Source organism: Leopardus geoffroyi, chromosome C3, assembly GCF_018350155.1.
Source record: "Leopardus geoffroyi isolate Oge1 chromosome C3, O.geoffroyi_Oge1_pat1.0, whole genome shotgun sequence".
Taxonomy (NCBI): Eukaryota; Metazoa; Chordata; class Mammalia; order Carnivora; family Felidae; genus Leopardus; species Leopardus geoffroyi.
Window position 1 is genome coordinate 123,903,653 of NC_059338.1, and position 19,629 is coordinate 123,923,281.

At 37.7% G+C, this 19,629-nt stretch overlaps 2 protein-coding genes and 1 long non-coding RNA gene across 3 annotated transcripts in view; 2 read left to right on the top strand and 1 right to left on the bottom strand.

Annotated features, from left to right (window-relative positions):
• Window positions 1-19,629, bottom strand: part of LOC123585981 — a 267,199-nt gene that overhangs the window by 121,325 nt on the left and 126,245 nt on the right. The gene's annotated exons all lie outside the window — the stretch shown is intronic.
• Window positions 783-4,761, top strand: LOC123585979 (fatty acid-binding protein 9-like). Its single transcript, XM_045454765.1, has 4 exons — window positions 783-915; window positions 3,703-3,875; window positions 4,318-4,419; window positions 4,581-4,761. Exons 1-4 carry the CDS (start codon window positions 843-845, stop codon window positions 4,629-4,631), a joined length of 399 nt encoding a protein of 132 aa, XP_045310721.1. The 5' UTR covers window positions 783-842; the 3' UTR covers window positions 4,632-4,761.
• Window positions 7,843-19,144, top strand: LOC123585976 (myelin P2 protein). Its single transcript, XM_045454753.1, has 5 exons — window positions 7,843-8,864; window positions 14,691-14,790; window positions 17,229-17,401; window positions 17,726-17,827; window positions 18,854-19,144. The coding sequence occupies exons 1-5, from the start codon at window positions 8,859-8,861 to the stop codon at window positions 18,902-18,904; spliced, it is 432 nt and encodes a 143-aa protein (XP_045310709.1). The 5' UTR covers window positions 7,843-8,858; the 3' UTR covers window positions 18,905-19,144.

Consider the following 19,629-nt stretch of genomic DNA (forward strand, 5'->3'; position numbering starts at 1 on the left):
TGCCTTTCTCTTTTCGAATGCAGATATCAAAATGCCATTTTTCTCTCTAAAACTTCTCTTCACAATTTCAAGTGGTATCTTTTATTTTTTTTTCCAAGTGGTATCTTTTAATATCAAGATTACTTGGTAAGCCTAAAAGATGAATTTTCCAAGCATTAGCTCCACCTCCTTTTTAGGGCTTAAGTCACAAAACACCATTCAATGGTAATTGTTACCTTCCTTTCAGTGGGCAATCACTCTTGGTGAACAACAGTGATAATATTAATAACACTCTATGCCTCCAAGAAACTGAAGACATCTCAGTTACATTAACTGATATCAATTCATCAACCCTGCAAGGAAGGGAGGAGAGACTATTATTTTAATGAAGAGTGTACTCTGGAACCATAATGTGTCCAAACAAAAAACAGCTGAGGTGGATCAAGCAAGGGTGTGCTTCTCCTCTCAGATGGGGAAACCACCTTAGTCAGGTGTTTATTGGACATTTGTTGGGATATTCCTAAAGAGTTGACTCAGCACTCAAATTTCAAAGGGCTATTGAAAATTATCTCCATTCCAGAAATAATACTTATCAAGTGACTTGGGGGTGTAAGTCTCTTTCCTAGAAGCTATAATCATTGACTTAAATTCAGCTTTACATGTTGATTTTCCATTTCTTAATTTGGGGGTGAATAAAATGAGTCATGCTGGTGCCTAGAATGTTTGGTCTTGCTGCTGCTCATTGGTTATTTCAGAAGTCACGTGATGAAGATGCCTTTTAAATTAAGATACTGGCAGCACTGTATTCCCTGAGTTTCTTTGGCTTTTGGTTGTGAGTGCCTCTTCTCAACAAGCTTTCCATCATGATTGAGCCCTTCTTGGGAACCTGGAAGCTGATCTCCAGTGAAAACTTTGAGGAATACATGAAACAACTAGGTGAGAAATACCATTACAAGATTTAGAAACTGGCAACACATTTTGTTATATGGTCAGCTTTGCATTTCACAATAAATTTTCCTATAATTCTCTTTTTTGTGATCTTAGGAAATAGTCATGTAAGATTAACAAAGTTTATGTATCTACTTTTGATTTTAAAAAGTATATATATTTTGAGAGAGAAAGAGAGAATGAGCAGGACAAGGACAGAGAGAGAGAGAGAGAAAGAGACAGAGAGAGACAGAGAGAGAGAGAGAGAGAGAGAGAGAAAGAGAGGGGAAAGAGGGAATCTCAAGCAAGCTCTGTGTGTCTCATGAACTATGAGGTCATGACCTGGGCCACAGGTGGATGCCTAACCAACTGAGCCACCCAGGTGCCCTGTTTTTTTAAATAACTAGTAATAATTGTCTCATTTTGGAATACTAAGCTCACATATACTTCCTTGTCATTATCTTTATATTTAAGTCCATTTATCCTTTTTGAAAATATTCATCCTATCCCCTGGATAGAGTTTCTCCCCAGCTTCATCATTTCATTTAATAGCATTTCTTAGCTTCAAATTTACAGATAATAATTTCTATAATTAAATTTATCAGCTAAATTTGTTTCAAGCTTTGCTTTAAGTTATAACTTCAAAAGAACAAAAGCAACAAATGAAATTTCTACTTGGTTAATGTTTTAGAGTCTTCATATATATGAGAGATACTTAAAAAACATTATTTTGAAGAATTTCAAATTTTTTATTGGAGAAATGGAACATTTTTACTCATTGAATGTCTCTCCATTGGCTATTTCTCAGAAGTCTAAACCCTACCCATTCTTTTTTTTTTTTTTTAAATTTTTTTTTCAACGTTTATTTATTTTTGGGACAGAGAGAGACAGAATATGAATGGGGGAGGGGCAGAGAGAGAGGGAGACACAGAATCGGAAACAGGCTCCAGGCTCTGAGCCATCAGCCCAGAGCCTGACGCGGGGCTCGAACTCACAGACCGCGAGATCGTGACCTGGCTGAAGTCGGACGCCCAACCGACTGCGCCACCCAGGCGCCCCAACCCTATCCATTCTTTAGCTCTATAGTCAAGTTCATAAACATCAATTATAATGGCTCAGGTCTATAGCAACTCAACTATTCTTCACTAATGCTAGAAGAACAGTAATTATTTAATAATTAATTTTTAATAGTTAATTAAGAGAAGTCTTCCTTGCAATAATAAACTGCATATAAAGCCAAGAATTTTTTAACCTTATTTTCTTCTTTAAATTGGGTTGAGGTGATCAATGCATAATAAGTCAGTGTGTTCATAATGTAACATTTGTCCCTTTTTCATGCTTAGTATTAACTTTCTTAGGGAGATAGGAGAAACATACCTCTCTATTTCTTCATGGATTCATAGACCCACCTGTTTTGAGTTTAAATTTGGGGGCATCTAAGAAACTTTGGGCTTATGGCAAGAGTAGCCCTTGATTGACTGAGAGTGGACTGAGGCAGAGGACAAGTGGGAATAACAGCTGAGCACCTACTATGTGCCACTGCCATGCAAAGTGCTTTCACTTAATCTCCTAGCACAGCTAGGAGGCAAGCACTATACGTTGTCCACGTTTTGCTATTGAGAAAGCTGAAGGTTAGAGAAGGGAAATAACATGCCTGAGCTCACAAGTGGCCAAGCCCAGGTTATAACCACCTCGCTCTTCTCTCTTTTGTCATCCACAGCTAACACTGCTTCTCCACAGTCAGGTGTGTCTTGTCAGTTTCACAGTCTGAATGCAAAATCGAATTTGCTATTGGTACAGGGAGAGAAGATTCAGCTCTTCTTCTTTTTTTTTTTTTTTTTAATTTTTTTTTTCAACGTTTATTTATTTTTGGGATAGAGAGAGACAGAGCATGAACGGGGGAGGGGCAGAGAGAGAGGGAGACACAGAATCGGAAACAGGCTTCAGGCTCTGAGCCATCAGCCCAGAGCCCGACGCGGGGCTCGAACTCACGGACCGCAAGATCGTGACCTGGCTGAAGTCGGACGCTTAACCGACTACGCCACCCAGGCGCCCCACTTCTGCCCGCCTATTACAGGAATCAAGTTTGACCATGGACATTCCCAACCTGAACAGGGCCAGGCTCTAAGCCAAACTGTCATTTGTCTACTTCCTCTTTTCTTGGCCAGATCTGAATGTAATCTGCAAATAAAAGAGGGGCTTGGGCTTCCTAAGTCATAATCTTTTCGAGGAGTTTAGATATTTTGAAAATTGTATTTCTTGTTTTGCTTTTTTTTTTCTAAGCGTGCTAAAATTCTCAGTTAGAAAACCTGTGTTTAAATCTCAGCTCTGCTACTTACCAGACACCTCACTTAGAATAAGCCTCTCTCTCTCTCTCTCTCTCTCTCTCTCTCTCTAGGATGCTGTGTACTCATCTCTAAAATGCAGATAGTAATACCCCCCTCATAGCTGTTGTAACACTCCACAAGGTAAAGCATGAGTTCTGATTCACTAAAAGGCACCATGCAGCTATACATTTTCGAGGAAGCATGAGTCTCCAAGATTTTCGATGAGGCACAATAGCCTCAAAAAGTGAATTTAGCTTTTCAAAATGTCAAGTGTAATTACTGACACATTTTCTCAATGAGTTTGCTTGGCTCAACCTAGCTATTACAGTGAGCATTGAAGAAATTATAGCGCATTACCCAAAACCTGAACGGAGGAAGTATGTATTCTTTTTAAATTGCTTTCCAACATGGTTGTTAGCACTTCTTCCTAAATGTCTTAGGAAGGCATATTGCTTTCTCCACTTTACAGGAATGAGCGCAGCAGCCCGGAACCTGGCGGGGTTAGCAAAGCCGATAATCAGTATTAGTGCCAACGGGGATCAAGTGAACATCAAAATAGAAAATTCCCTCAAGAACACTGAGATCTCCTTCAAACTGGGGGAAGAATTTGATGAAATCACAGCAGACAGTCGGAAAGTGAAGGTAAGAACTAAATAAGTCTTCCTGGTGTTCCACAATCCAGAAAAAACTAGGAAGCACTTGAGCATGGTTCATTCATATCTAATTTGATTAATTACCAAGTCACTTTGGGCTTGTTTTGTTCATTACTATTGCATATCTCTAAATTCACAGGCCAAAAAATTTGATGTGTTTTTATTTTTTTCTGGTCTCTTTGTATAAAAGAGCATATACAAGAGAACAATTATTCACAAATAGTTTAGGTATTGTTCGGGGAAGGAGAGCATTAACTGAATACTCACTTGATACCTCTCTAGTTTGATGATAATAAATTATGACAAGAATTGAGGGGAGAATTTGGGTGAAAAAAATGTCAAAACAGACATTAAAAAGTAGATGAAAAGTCTTCTGTAGGTGAAAATGTTGTGAATTGCTATTTCTAACTGATTCCTTTATGCATTTATAGAGCATCGTAACATTAAGCAATGGTTCAATGATTCACGTCCAAAAATGGCTTGGCAAGGAGACAACAATCAAAAGACAAATTGTAGATGGAAACATGGTAGTGGTGAGTTTTCTGTAAATTGAAGTTTTCCGATACTCCTATTTGAGGCATGCTTCTCAAGTTACTCAATTGTTTTGCATCCTGATGTGAGAGTCTGGAGAAGGAGGGATAGAGCAAATTTAACCTTCATGCACCAACTCTAATAGATCCCTCTTTGCTTTTAGGAATATACCATGAATAAAACTGTCAGCACTCGCGTTTATGAAAAGGTATGAAGGAAATTTCTACATCAGTGGAAACTTGTTCACTAACAAGAAACTGGGACTTGAAGAAGATATGCCTCAGGGCCATTGATTTAAAAAAAATTGTTCAACATAAATTTGCTCAATAAAACCATCAAATTAAGTGCAGTTTTGGAGCTGTGTGATAGTGAGGGTTGGGGACAAGCTGATTAATTGGTGAGGTAAGAAGCGACTTGCTTATTATATGATTATGAGAGCACCAAAGTTCCCCTACCCTCTGTCTACCTGACTTCTATAGTCCTTAGGTTCCCTCCAGTGGACCCATTCCATTTAAGTTAAGGCATTCTGTCAAAGAGTGCTCTGTTGAAATTCCTGTGACCTCAAAGAGGGTATAATACACTGCAGATACAACCACTAGGAACTACTTTGGGCAGTACAGATGCTGGAAACCAACATGCTGACTTTCTGTTTTTGCAGAAGGCTGGCCCTGCTTATATAGATGGATAGAGCACAAAATACAGCCTGGACATTATACACTGTGGCACTGTGGTTGAATTATTGTAGAAGAACATTTGAAACAATTATTGTCTCACTCGTCCATAAGCCCATTTAAAATAATGAGGACAGTATATCTGTCACCACTGTTTACAACTTAGTCTTTGCAGAATGACCTTATATTAAATGCCAGTACTGAATTTCTAAGTTCCTGGTAAGAATATAATATCTAGAGCTACACAAAGTCCCTTAATAATTTCATTAACTACTGTTACTAGGAAGTACTCTCAGGGTTTAGAGAAAAGAGGAAGAATTATGTAAATACCATGTTGTACCTTAAATTCCAAACTGATAGCAGTCAGTCAAAAATAAGTCGTGAGAGTTAGGTTTAATATGGGCTAAAGTAGAATGTCCATGTAATTTGTTGTCTATAGTGGAAAGGGACTGTATCAATAATTACACTTGGACAACAGGCAAAAATGGGGACTGCCCTAGGCAAACTGCGGGGTATGGCTGCCTTTGTAGGGATGAAATTGAAAGGTAATCTATAAAACGAATAAGCATGGGAACCAAATCAAGGAAAGTAATTAGGCCAAGGAGAGGATCTAGGATTGTCATATTAAACCCTGAAGATGCCTAAGCACACAGCTGTGCACCTGAAGTGATGGGCTTGGTGGTGGCCACACAGCTGCTGGATGTGGGCGATGACACGCATTCCCACAGGACTTGGGCCTGTCCTACCTAAAGGACTCAAGTGTGTACAAACTGTGACCACGCTTGCTCCCCAGAGGTCAAAGGGACTCTCAACCCCCAGTGTGTCCTTGCACAAAGAGGGACATGGGCCAATCCTTCTTTAATCAGGACACAGTCTGATTGCAAGGGGCGTGCAAACGACAGACCACTTTAGCAACACCTCAGAGCACAACCATTAGGGTTTCCCACAACCGTTAGGAAGAAGATACTACTCTAAAAAGCACTAGGCACTTACTCATTTAGATCTGTGGATTTACGGAGGCATAATTAAGAAAAGAATACTACAGGTCTCAATTTTCAAGACTCATTTCTCTCCTCTTTATGCCACAGCTCAAAGTACAAAGAACTTAAATGAAACAAAAGCCTCGTGTTGTGTCTTTAGTAGGTAGAATAAAACATACTACTCCTGAGGAAATCATTGACTCAACAAATTCTTACTCTGACAACTGTTCAAAACCAAATTAGGTGCTGGAAAACAGCAACATGTTAGGCACAGAGCTCACAACTTTTGATGTTATAAATAGGCCGGCATCTTGAAACCCTACTGCTTTTACTTTTATTCTCAGTCAACACACGTCAAAATTTCTGTAGAAAAAAAGTCACTGATGCTTATACTAAGAATCATTATTAGTCTTTCTTAAGGACTTTCACATGATCAGTCACTCGGTATATCTGACTTGCCTTCAAAAGTTATCATATATCTGTAAGTAAATGATAACGTATCTGTCAAGTTGTACAGGATTTATCATTATCTATCTGTAAGTAAATAATAGTGTGTCATATTTGTTAACTTGTGTTGGAAATAATGGAGCTTTTCATTACAGTGAGTTGAGCAATGAAAAGCCATTATTTGTTCACTTTCCAAAAGGGTTTGAAATGAAGGAAATAATAGTAGTTTTTATAAGCCACGAAGGAAAATAACACTGACAAAATAATTTGTTTTGAACCTTCTTAGTGTTTTAATTTTCATAAATTTTTGCACAAAAATGCAAAAAACATAAAAGTCCATGCTTTTCTTCACTGGCCTTAAAAATAACTAACTATGCCAAAGATAGTAATCTAGATGGAAAAATTAGGATGAAATATCAGGAAATAACCTAATCCTGAAGTTACAGGTTAAGATTTCTAAATTGAACGTTTAGGGAAAATATAGTTTGCCCATTTTTTAAAAAAAATTTTAACGTTTATTTATTTTTGACAGAGAGAGAGTGTGAGTGGGGGATGGGCAGAGAGAGAGGGAGGGAGACTCAGAATCCAAAGCAGGCCCAGGCTCTGAGATGCCAGCATAGAGCCCAATAGGGGCCTCGAACCCATGAACTAGGAGATCATGACCCCAGCCAAAGTCAGACGCTTACCCAGCTGAGCCACCCAGGCACCCCTGGTTTGCCTATTTTAAAGTCTGATATCTAGATCCTGTGTAAGTTTTGGAGACGGACAAGGCTGGGAAGGAACCATCTAGACACCAGCCCCATGCTAGAATCAGACTTGTCTGTTACCCCAGAGATACACTGCAGTGAAGTGAAGTGAATGAGGTTGGAGAAGCAGTGAGAGCCAATTGAATCCTGCTTCTGTCGTGGACACCTATGTGAGCAAGCGTGAGCTGTTTAACCACTTTGGTTTTCTCCTTTGCAAAATGGAGTCTATTTGCTTTACAGAGTTGTGTACTTGGAAAATTAGGGTGAAATATCAGGAAACAACCTAATCCCAAACCTACAGGTTCTTAAGATTTCTAAATTGAACATTTAGGGAAAATACAGTGTGTGTATGCATGTATGTCTACCTGTGTGTGTGTGTGTGTAAATAATACTTTCTCTCAAGGCCTTTATACCATCTCAATTATTGAAAACATTTGTAAGGCATAATTAAGGAAATAAAGTAGGAAAAAAGGTAGGCTATCTGTGTAATACATGATTAGAAAATCACCTTAACTGTTATGAGTTTATATTTGTTCCTTATGAAATAAAGCTAGACATGCTAACGCTTCTCACTATCCTTTGCAAGTGAATTATTTTTCAGGGATTCCTTTCTCCCATCAGCTGTAAGGGAGCAGATGGGCTAAGTCCTAAAAAGTATTTCCTATGGCTCTTTATGCTAATGCCTGAAAAGTACAGCCTACTTTAATGCTGTGAACGTCACTTTCTCACTAAGAGGAAAAAATGCAAATTGAATAAAAAACTGTGGCCAGCTTAGTATATGCTGTAATGACTAACAAAAGAAGCTGAGATGCAGAAATTATCTTCTATTTCCTCCCCAGTGAATGAGTAACTTTAATTCTCAGGTGTTCTATTAGGAATAATGACTTGAAATCTTAGACTAGATTTTGCAAGAGGCCATGTACGTTACAGTCTAGTAAAAACCAAGCTTAATGCATTGTTTGGAGGAATCAGAAACTACTTCCCTCTCTTTATTGCCATTCAACAAAAGACAAGCTATTAACCACCTTTGAGCAGTGTAAATGTCACAGCAACTGTCACCATAGCAACCAAAAGATAGAATATCCACTGGTGACTAAGGAGCTTACAAGAAATGATTTGCATTAAGACAGCAACTATAATCTCAATATTGTTAAACGTAGAGAAAAACACTCATCTGAAACATGTGATAGGAAGATATCAAGCCTGAAGTGCCATTGTCACCTTCTGTCAAATAGCTGTCTCGGGTGGGGGCACCAGATGCCTTAGTGGCTGAGTTCTAAAGATAAATGAGATCATCAGTCTCAAGGCATCTGGTGTCTAAACAATGTCATAAGGGATCTTCCTACATAATAATGGTTCATTGGCTCTTTAGTGATATCCTCACTACCTCCATCTGCAAATGATAAAAAATAATAATTGGGAAAAAGGAAAATAATAATTGGATATTCTAATATGTCTCTGACCGTTTGTTTAATGTCTGTCTTCCTAACTAGGATATAAGGCCCATATGGGCAGGAACTGTTGCTGTTTCACTCACCACGTTCTCTCCAGTGCTACCTCAGTTCAATAAATTTGTGTCGAGTTATTGTCCACATGCATGCAGGTGAGAATATGTACAATGAGTCTTGGAATCAACTTATGTGCACTTTCCTAGTGGTGTGCTATGGTCTTGTCATCCTGGACACGGAAAAAAGCGCCACTAAAAGAGTGACCAGTGAGGGAATGAGTGCTGCCATTAAGTTTCACACTTAGACGCTTAGACGTGCCCCACCGCCTTTGCTTTCTCCATGCTTCCAGTGTGTGTGAAAAAGGCAAGAAAAAAAAGGCGGGGGAGGGAGAGGAGAGAAGGAAGTTTAGCAGAACAATATTATTGATCATAAGCACCAATTTTAGATGCTTTTATGTTATTTATTATCTGATTTAATGCAAATAATAACCCCTATAAGTAGAAAATTTTGTATTTTCTTCATTCAGTCGGTCAACAAATATTTATTGAGTGTCACGTACTTGGGATACTACACGAGTGAAATCACATGTTTTCCCCACTTGTACGGAATCAAGACTTCAGTGGGTGATATACATATTAATCAAATAACATCCAAAATTAATAAAACTTGCCATTGCAGTAACTGTTAAATGATGTTATACAAGAAGAAGTTAAGAAAGATGATTGAATTGAAATCTAAAGGATGTCAACCCAAGGATAGGAAAATATGATTGAGCTGAGATTTAAGGATTAAACACATGGGAGTGGTTAAACATTCCAGGAGAAGAGTACATACGAACACCTGGTGGAAGCAAGTTGGAAATTAATACTTTCTTTCCTATTCTCTGGAAGATTTTGTGTAAGATTGGTGCTATTTTTTTTGGAAATATTTGTAAGAACTCATTGGTGAAGGTCACAGGCCCAGAGTATCTTTGTGAGAGCAATTTTAACCATAGTGATAATAATGGATTTGGGAGTATTCACATTTTTTACTTCTTGTATTATTTTTGGTAAATTGTGTTTTCTAAGGAGTTTATAAATCTCTTAAAATTTTTTTAATGTTTATTTATTTTTGAGAAGAGAGAGACAGAGCATGAGCAGGGGAGGAGAGAGAAAGAGGGAGACACAGAATCTGAAACAGGCTCCAGGCTCTGAGGTGTCCGCACAGAGCCCGACACGGGGCTTGAACTCACTGACCGCGAGATCATAACCTGAGCAGAAGTCGGACGCTTAACCATCTGAGCCACTCAGGCGCCCCTGTAAGTCTCTTTTAAATCTTAAAGTTTATTGGCATGAAGTAGCTCCTATTATTTTCTTATGATCTTTTAAATTACTGTGTTATATAACCATAATTTTTAATAACTATAGGATATACTGATATATCCTTTTTTATTCCTGCAATTAATAACTTTTACCCTCTCTCTTTTTAAGTCCATCTTGCTAAAAGTTTGCCAATTTTTATCAGTCTTAAAAATTTTTGGTCTTACGTGAAAAAATGCTCAACATCACTCATCATCAGGGAAATACAAATCAAAACCACAATGGGACACCACCTCACCCCTGTGAGAATGGCTCACATTAACAACTCAGGCAACAACAGATGTTGGTGAGGATGCGGAGAAAGAGGATCTCTTTTGCATTGCTGGTGGGAATGCAAGCTGGTGCAGCCACTCTGGAAAACCGTATGAAGATTCTATTCTAAAAATAGAACTACCCTAGACCAAGCCATTGCACTACTAGGTATTTACCCAAGGGATACAGGTGTGCTGTTTCGAAGGGGCACATGCACCCCCATGTTTATAGCAGCACTATCAACAATAGCCAAAGTATGGAAAGAGTTAATATGTCCATTGATGGATGAATGGCTAAAGAAGATGTGGTGTATACACACCACACCACACACACACACACACACACACACACACACACACACACACACACACTGGAGTATTACTCGCCAATTAAAAAGAATGAAATCTTGCCATTTGCAACTACTTGGATGGAACTAGAGGGTATTATGTTAAGCGAAGTTAACCAGGCAGAGAAAGACAAATATCATACGACTTCACTCATATGAGGAATTTAAGATACAAAACAGATGAACGTAAAGGAAGGAAAGCAAAAATAATATAAAAACAGGGAGGGGGACAAAACATGAGAGACTCTTAAATGCAGAGAACAAACTGAGGGTTGCTGGAGGGGTTGTGGGGGGGAATGGGCTAAATGGGTAAGGGGCATAAGGGAGGACACTTGTTGGGGTAAATGCTGGGTGTTGTACATAGGGGACGAATCACTGGAATCTACTCCTGATACCACTATAGTACTATATGCTAACTAACTTGCTTGTAAATTAAAAAATAAATTTAAAAAATTTAAAAAGAGAAAAACAAACAAATAAATAATTATCAAACAAATAAATGGAAAAGCGCTTCGAAAAAAATTTGGTCTTGATGATATTTTCTATAACATGTTTGTTTTTATTTTTATCCGCTTTGTCAATCATCTAGCTCTATTGACTCTTGTTTCTTTTGCTTTTTGAGCATATTTTCCTGTCTCTCTGTTCTATTTATTTTTGATTGACAACGTATGTGAAAAAATTGTAGAAATAATTTAGACTTACGGTGACATTATCTTCCTTTGCTTCTGGCTGGTAGCGAGGTTCACTGGCTGTCCAGATCATACTAAACTAATTTTGAGAATGGAATTGATGCTAGCACAGGCCTGTTTAATTCACCTTCTCCCCTATGCTGCAACCTTTCAATGTCCCAAACCAAAGCATGATGACAAACCAGGACTCTCCCTCATTGTTCCCCTAACTCTGTAACACAGTTATAAACATTCTTCAGACTTGTGCCTCTCACTTGCCTTTTGCAGAATTCAGAGATCGTAGAAAGGCAGGGATCTGCCCCAAATATTGGGACTGTTCCTCTGGGCTTTCCTTTTTCACCCAAATCCTGGACCCTTAATTTTTCTCTGCCTTTGTGTAGTTTTGATGCCGTGAAGAATTTTTAAAAAAATCATCCATCTTTTCTAAGATGTCATAGTTGTAAAGTTAGTTTAATTTCCTCACCTATTATGAGGATGTGAAAATTCTAAGGTCCTTTTTTGTTTTCTCAGTTATTAAAAACATGAACATTTAAAAAATGACCATTATTTATAGTGACCCATTGTTTGACATATTTTTCTTGCCACCAGCTATGATCCCAGTATTGCTATTTTGCAAATAACTTCAGACTATATACTAATTTTAATATAGAAAGTAAGTTCCACAAGGGCATGGAATTTTATTCAATGATGTTTAACCTTGAACAGTGCCTAACACTTAGTGGGCTCTCAATATTTTTTGCAATTAAATGAATGAAAGGAATGGAGTCAGATTTTTGGCACTCAAATGGGTGATCATGAATTCTTTGTTCATTTACCATAGGATGATTGGTTATCACTTTCCCAAATATATAATGGGATACAGCTTGAAGACAATATGTGAGAGATATTTACCTAACATATTATCTAGAGCAAACTTTCTTTATCTATTTTGTTTGGACCTCTGGACATTCTCTTCAGTGAATGATTCAAGTAGCTCCCCTTTTCTTGAGAATTTACATAGGCAATAAATCTATGAAAGGTGAATCCATGCTGTAAACAGACTACATTTAGTTCAAGTATAAATATATGTATCTAGTTATAATGTGGCTCTGGTGTTTATTATCCACTCTTTGTCACTAGGATATTGATAGCTTTCTTAGGTAAGAGTGACTTAATATCTTAATCCTGGTTTAGTTTGGATCTTCTCTTATTGCTTTGATCTGTGCCTTTGGTTCACATATGAGTCTCAGAATTTTATTTTGGTATGAATATATCTGGTTAATTCTAGCAGTCAGTATATTGCTGATAAGCTAAAATAGAAAATTCTTTTCTTTGTTTAAAATTGCTTCAAATTTATAAGCCTCGCTAATATATAGCTCGATGCTTATATTTTCAATCCACAGCTATTCCTATAAGCAACACAGGAACTGCTGAAAATTCATATAGCTCTCCTATATCAGTCACTCTGAATACAAAGGCTCAGCTCAAGTGGGATGGTTTGAGAGTCTCACAGATTTAGGGAGAACACCTAAATGTTGAATGTTTAGCTTCACTGCTCAATTAAGTAGGGTAACGAAAATTTTTTTGAAGGCACAAGTGATACCATCATTCATTTTTATTAAGTGTTTTGGTTAAGAACATAACACATTTGCTAATCAAAAGCCCTTTTTTTCATAGCTGTTTCTTCTATTCCAGTACAATATCCTTCCTCCAGTTATATTCTCTTGGGTCTAGGATTGGGTTAGCTGATTAGCTCAGGAATTTTTCTAGTCACTATTTCATTTCCACTTTGAGTTATCCACGCACGAGTAATGTAAGGTGAGGCTTGGAATCACTGTATAAGATTCCATATTTTTGACCCAGCCTGGACTCTAACCACATAAGTGCAATGGTTATGGCACAGCTATAACATTTGTAACCTAAACCCTAGAGGCCAGCAATTCTACCTGTTATGAGCAAACTGATCGTGGGATATTTCCCATGATGAATTTCCCACTGGTGTGAATAGTGCCAACCTGTGTACAAATATATAAAACCTAGTAATGCCCGTTGTCTTACAATCAGGATTAATGCCAATGTAGAAAAGCACTAGGAAGAGGCATGACAGCCAAAAGGTATTCCCAAGAGCAACATTTATATTTGAAGTGGTTTTATATCTGCTCCCCCTGGTCAAAGACTGAGGCTCTGATGTACCATAGTAGCCTGGATGCCTCATCTCTTGACTGTGTCCTCTACTGATTTGGGGGGTGAGAATGAATGTCTCTATCTAGTCCTGGGGATGTCAGTATGATCTGACCTTTGGCCAAGGCCTCGGTGCATATGTGGTATAAAGGGAGCAGTGTCAGATAACGGTCCAGAGTCCAGGCTGGGGAACAATGCAAGTTCAAACCTTCAAGTTACCTAACCTCCCCAAGCTTCAGTTTTCTCATTGGTAGAATAGATGTAATAATAGTACCCAATTCTGGGAGGTGTTGAGGGAATTCGGTGAAATAATCCCTAACAAGCAGTTAGCACAGTGGCCTGTAACAAACTCTCAATATACATTAGTATTATTTATCTAGAAAATCCTTCTCTTTATAAAACTGAAGATTTATTTTAAAGGCTTTACATTCAAAGTTGTGATATTAACTAAGAACCTGCTTAATTTAGACTGAAAGGTTTTTTTAGATGAAAATCTTTGCTGCGGTCTAAGAGCGTGTTCTGGTGCTCCTTCTTGTGCATCCATGAATACAATTTCTGTGCTCTGTTGTAATAGACTGACCGTATTGTCTTCCCACTCAACCCGCCTGGGATATGTGAACTATGCCAAGCCTCCCTTACCTATGAATACTTCCTCACACTGGTCCTCTGCATTTCTCTCCCACTACATATTTGAGGCGGATATCACAATACTCATGGACATTTTCCTCCCTTTCTTCTCTTTCAATAAGAATTCTTAATTTTGCAGACTCAGGATTGAGAGTGACCAAGATGCCTAAACACACACACACACACACACACACACACACACACACACACACACTCATTCATGCTCATATAATTCAATTTGGTATAAGATTCAATTCATGGAGTCTTTTCCAAAGCATTAAGGACTAAGCACTTCTTAAAAATGTAAGATTGACCAAAAAAAATTTTTTGAAGGTTCAAATAGTACTCTCATTGATCTTTATAAAATTTTTTGGAGACTAAAGGAAACATTATGTGGGGCTTTCTTTTGTCCTAATGGACGATTCATTGCTGAGTCCTGACACTGCTTTTCCCCATTGGGCCTCTGTGAGAGTCACATGCTTTGGACATCTTTGAAAAGAATCTTCTGAGGCTTCAGCATCTTATTTGAATCTCCTGAATCTCATCTAGAACTGTGTTGAATTCTCATCCATCGCAATGAGCAACAGATTCCTGGGCACCTGGAAACTCGTCTCCAGTGAGAACTTTGATGATTACATGAAAGCTCTGGGTAAGAAATGTTTTTGTTTTTCTGGTTGAGAAGATCATTTTTGAGAAAGCTTCATGACTATTTCCTTTTAATTCCTTTTCCAGGACTCTGGGAAAGTACAATCCTTTTCTGGAATTAGTCTTCTATTGTGGAATTCAAATAATTTATTTGCATTTTGCTTGTGGATATTTTAATAGATTTTAACCTAAATAAGAGCTGCTTAAATATATGGAACTTCCACTGATTTCAAGAGTAGTTTCATATCAGTAGGGCTTTGCTTTCAGACCTAGAGGAAAGAAATCTTAGAGGCTTAGTCAACCCATCCTCTGGCTTTTCTGAAGGTTAGTTTTATAACAACTGAAGTGCTCATAAAACAGCAGTTGAATATACTAAAGTGAATAGAAAACCTCAATCTAAAATTTTAGTGTTTAGGTAAACCAGAAATTTACACTAATTTCAGACTTTCCTGGAATTGGAGCAGTGGATGAAGATGGAAAATCCAGTCATTTGTTGTATCAGCTTTATTTTATACTAATTCTAGGGAATGTTTGAGGCACCTGCATGGCTCAGTCAGTTAAGCTTCCAACTTTGGCGTAGGTCATGATCTTGCAGTTTGTGAGTTTGAGCCCCACATTGGGCTCTCTGCTATCAGCCCAGAGCCCACTTTGGATTCTCTTCTCTCTCTCTCTCTCTCTCTCTCTCTCTCTGCCCCTCCCCTACTCTCTCTCTTTCTCCCTCCCTCTCTCTCTCTCTCTCAGAAATAAATAATAAACTTAAAAAAAAAAAGAGAATGTTCCATATGAGCACAATAAGTTTGAAGAGTCTTTGGAAATTTCCAGAGCTGTGTAAATATAATAGAAACTGATGTCAAATGACCCAGGTTGCCATGTTTGTCAAAGCGTCTGTAGCTTTACTTAACTGTTCAGAAAGCTTATGAGAAAGATTCTATTTTTAGGTAAAATGAGCAAAATCATGTTATGTTGCCTAGAAAACTATGAGAACCCATCGGGATAGATCCATACTACGAGGTTGGTTAGATTTATGGACGTGACTTAATATCTGAGGAAGAAGCAAAATACAAGAGTCTCAATGAAGGACTCCCTAAGTATGTCATTTTCAAATTTAGAATGCATAATGGGGTGCCTGGGTGGCGCAGTCGGTTAAGCGTCCGACTTCAGCCAGGTCACGATCTCGCGGTCCGTGAGTTCGAGCCCCGCGTCGGGCTCTGGGCTGATGGCTCAGAGCCTGGAGCCTGTTTCCGATTCTGTGTCTCCCTCTCTCTCTGACCCTCCCCCGTTCATGTTCTGTCTCTCTCTGTCCCAAAAATAAATAAACATTGAAAAAAAAATCAAATTTAGAATGCATAAGATCACCTAGGGGTTTGGTAAAGTATAGATTCTCAGACTCTACTGCAGAGATCATATATATATATATATATATATATATATATATATATATATATATGTATAGACATAGACATCGACATCTATTATGAAACATAACAATTTATATATACACATATAAGCAAAACTAGTTTTTCCTTCATGTATTCTCTCATTTGACATTTCTTTTCCATGTATTTCTATAGCCTTAGTAGTAATAGTAATAAAACAGGAATCTAGTTTTTCTTTTTCAGATACAGAAAATTAAAAAAAAAAATCAGTTACCTATGATCATTTGTAATGGTACAGATCTTGAAGAAAAATGGAAAGTTTTTTCTTACCAGCTAAACTTAAGGGCCAGAAAAAAAAAAAAATTCAGAAATGAGATTCTATTAAGGATGTGGGGGCTTTTCTATATCCACAATATTACTGAGGGGAAAAAATCATAGAACACTGTATATCTGTCACAGTCTCACTTAAAATATACCTATACTATTTATTAGTAAAACCAAAATGTATAGAATGATCCACAGAAAATATTAGTGATTTTCAAAGTCTGTGGGATTGGATGTGGTAAAAGTGGATAAATTGCACCATTTAGGCTGAACGCTCTTACTTAAAATCTGGAGACGTTACTTTTGTAATAATAAAACCTCAGATATTTAAGTCTATGGACATGTATTTCCACGAGGTGGTTAAACGTGGGAGGAGGTCCTTGGTAGTGAGTGACAGTACCTGCCATCTCCACACCTGAGACACAACTGAGCGTAAAAGGTGGCCATTCAGGGGTCCCTGGGTTACTCTGTCAGTTAAGCATCCAACTCTTGATTTGGGCTCAGTCATGATCTCACAGTTTATGAGTTAGAGCCCACACTGGGCTTTGCATTGACAGTGAGGAGTCTGCTTGTGATTCTCTCTTTCACTCTCTCTCTACCCCTCCCCACTCATGCGCGTGCTCTCTCTCTCTCCCTCAAAATAAAAAAAAAATAAACTTAAAAATAAAAGAAGGTGGCCATTCATAGTCTCTCTAGGTATATCTCTTGGTCAACATAATTCTAACACTATCTTGATTTTCAGGTGTGGGGTTAGCCACCAGAAAACTGGGAAACTTGGCCAAACCCCGAGTGATCATCAGCAAGAAAGGGGATATTATAACTATAAGAACTGAAAGTACATTTAAAAATACAGAGATCTCCTTCAAGTTAGGCCAAGAGTTTGAAGAAACCACAGCTGACAACAGGAAAACAAAGGTAAATTTTAATGTTTCTCTTCAAAGTTGGATCAGTCTGTGGCTCAAGAGGATTATTCCTATTAGTGTTCAAAAGGGTAGACCTACTTCATTCCACTGAAAATGAATGTGACTTGGGGGCACCTGGCTGGCTCAGTCACAAGGCTCTTGATTGTGAGTTTGAGCCCCACGTTGGGAGTGGAGCCTACTTAAAAAAAAATAAAATAAGGTAAAAATAGAAAAATGTCATGAGACATCTATTATGAAAACAATTCAATAGTGAATGAACGGCTTCTTTAGTCAACCAAAGTCCAAGCAACTCGATTATGGGAACTTGTCTTTGCAGAGCACTGTAACCTTGTCAAGAGGCTCATTGAATCAAGTGCAGAAATGGGATGACAAAGAGACAACAATAAAAAGAAAGTTGGTGGATGGTAAAATGGTAGTGGTAAGAATATTTTCACTTCTAAATACAAAAATAATGCTATTTAAATAGAGAAACTGGTTATATATTTTTTTCGAAATATTCTTTTTTTTTTCCCTTTGCAATACAAATAGATAAGAATGGCTAAGAATAAAGTCAGAGTTAATGATTAGGTGATATTTTAACCATGAAGACTCAGCGATAAGTACTTCAAGTATAGGTCCAAGGTTTTAGAAATAACAAAGCCCATTCATTATTTTAGAAATAACACCTAAAATAATAGTAAAGTCAAAAAAGTATGTATAAATATCACCAGTTTGGATTCACAAAGAGAAAAACAAATCTAAGTTTTAAAAGCAAAGTATTCCTGAACAGCTCAATTATAAAATATCTGTAGCTAAGTGTGTTGCTTTCAAGAATCCAAAGAACTTGAACTAAACCAGGTCAATAATTTAAGCTCAGCTCATAGGAAACCCTTTAGTCAGCAGAAAAGAATGATGACCAGGGTTGCATGGGATGGCCTTTAATGATTTAAGTTTTTGCTTCTGTGCTTACTAATACATACAGTGAATATAAATTCATGTAATTTTAAATGTTTTTTTTCCCTGTAGTTTAGAGATTCTTATCCCTACCTACAACATAGATTTAGATGGGGAGCGAATACCAATATATGGCCCCAACGCAGATCAATTAAAGGCAAATCTCTGGGAGGGGAAGAAGGAGCCATCAGTATTTTTAAATGTTCCTCAAATGATGCAGATATGCATACAGTTTTGAAATCCACTTATAGTAGAGTCAAATGCATGCAAATTATGCATAAAAGCCTGCCACTTTAAGAAAATTCTTCTATAGTAACATAGATTGACTTCAAGACTGTTTCTCCTATTTCAATTATTATAATTCTGAATTGCTGGAGACTGACACATTGATGTTCTATTTCTTTCCAAGTTTAATATTCTGAGCTCGTTTTTATTTTCTGTTGCTATTTGCAAATTTGCCGTTTTCTAGTTTGAGTTTGAGATACTCAATGAATCTCTCTCTTTTCTTAAGGAATGTAAAATGAAGGGCGTGGTCTGCACCCGAATTTACGAGAAGGTCTGAGAAAATCATTTCCTCATTGAAGTGGCATTTGATCATTTGATGTTGGAAATCAACGGTCTTCGTTGGCAAGGCCCGACTACACTGCAATTTGTTTGTTTTTGCTTTTGTCTTAATAGATCAGATAGGTAAAGGTCTAAACCGAGGATTAATCTAAAATTCAGTGTTGTTGAAACATCTTCAATTCGCATGCATTTCCTCACTGTATTAAAGTATGTAGACTGGCCACACCTAAATACTTGATAACGTCATTTAGTGATCTGTGAAATTCTAACTTATGTTGTACTTTGTGCATCGAAGTGCAAGAAAAGCAAGTAACTGGATAGTAAAAGGAAGTAAATGTATTGATCGGGGTAGCAGGAGCATAATGGGAAGAGGATCAGAAGCGAGACAAACTGCAAGGACAGGGTTTAAGTCAGAGTTCTATCCCAGCGGAAAGGGCAGCCTCTACTCAAGCCAATTGTTTGAAAATTGAGGGGTAATTTATGGACAATGAAATGCACAGATATTTAGGGTAGAATTCAAGCCATTGTGACAAACGCACGCACCCGTATAACTCACATCCTGATCAAGATAGTGGTGCCTTTCCTTAATCCCAGAGGGTTTGCTCATGCCTCTTCCCAATCACTGTCCTGCCCTGTCCCATTTCCACCGAAAGCAAGTAGCGATTTGGTTTCTATCATTTGGTTTCGACATTATACTTTTCTTTCATGTTTGGGTTTTTATAC

Excerpts from the sequence above, each read along its gene's own strand:
- LOC123585979 (XM_045454765.1), top strand. The coding sequence starts at position 843 with ATGATTGAGCCCTTCTTGGGAACCTGGAAGCTGATCTCCAGTGAAAAC. Across the intron at positions 916-3,702 it reads GGAATACATGAAACAACTAG|GAATGAGCGCAGCAGCCCGG; the intron begins GTGAGAAATACC and ends TCCACTTTACAG. Across the intron at positions 3,876-4,317 it reads CAGACAGTCGGAAAGTGAAG|AGCATCGTAACATTAAGCAA; the intron begins GTAAGAACTAAA and ends ATGCATTTATAG.
- LOC123585976 (XM_045454753.1), top strand. Across the intron at positions 14,791-17,228 it reads TGATTACATGAAAGCTCTGG|GTGTGGGGTTAGCCACCAGA; the intron begins GTAAGAAATGTT and ends CTTGATTTTCAG. Across the intron at positions 17,402-17,725 it reads CTGACAACAGGAAAACAAAG|AGCACTGTAACCTTGTCAAG; the intron begins GTAAATTTTAAT and ends TTGTCTTTGCAG.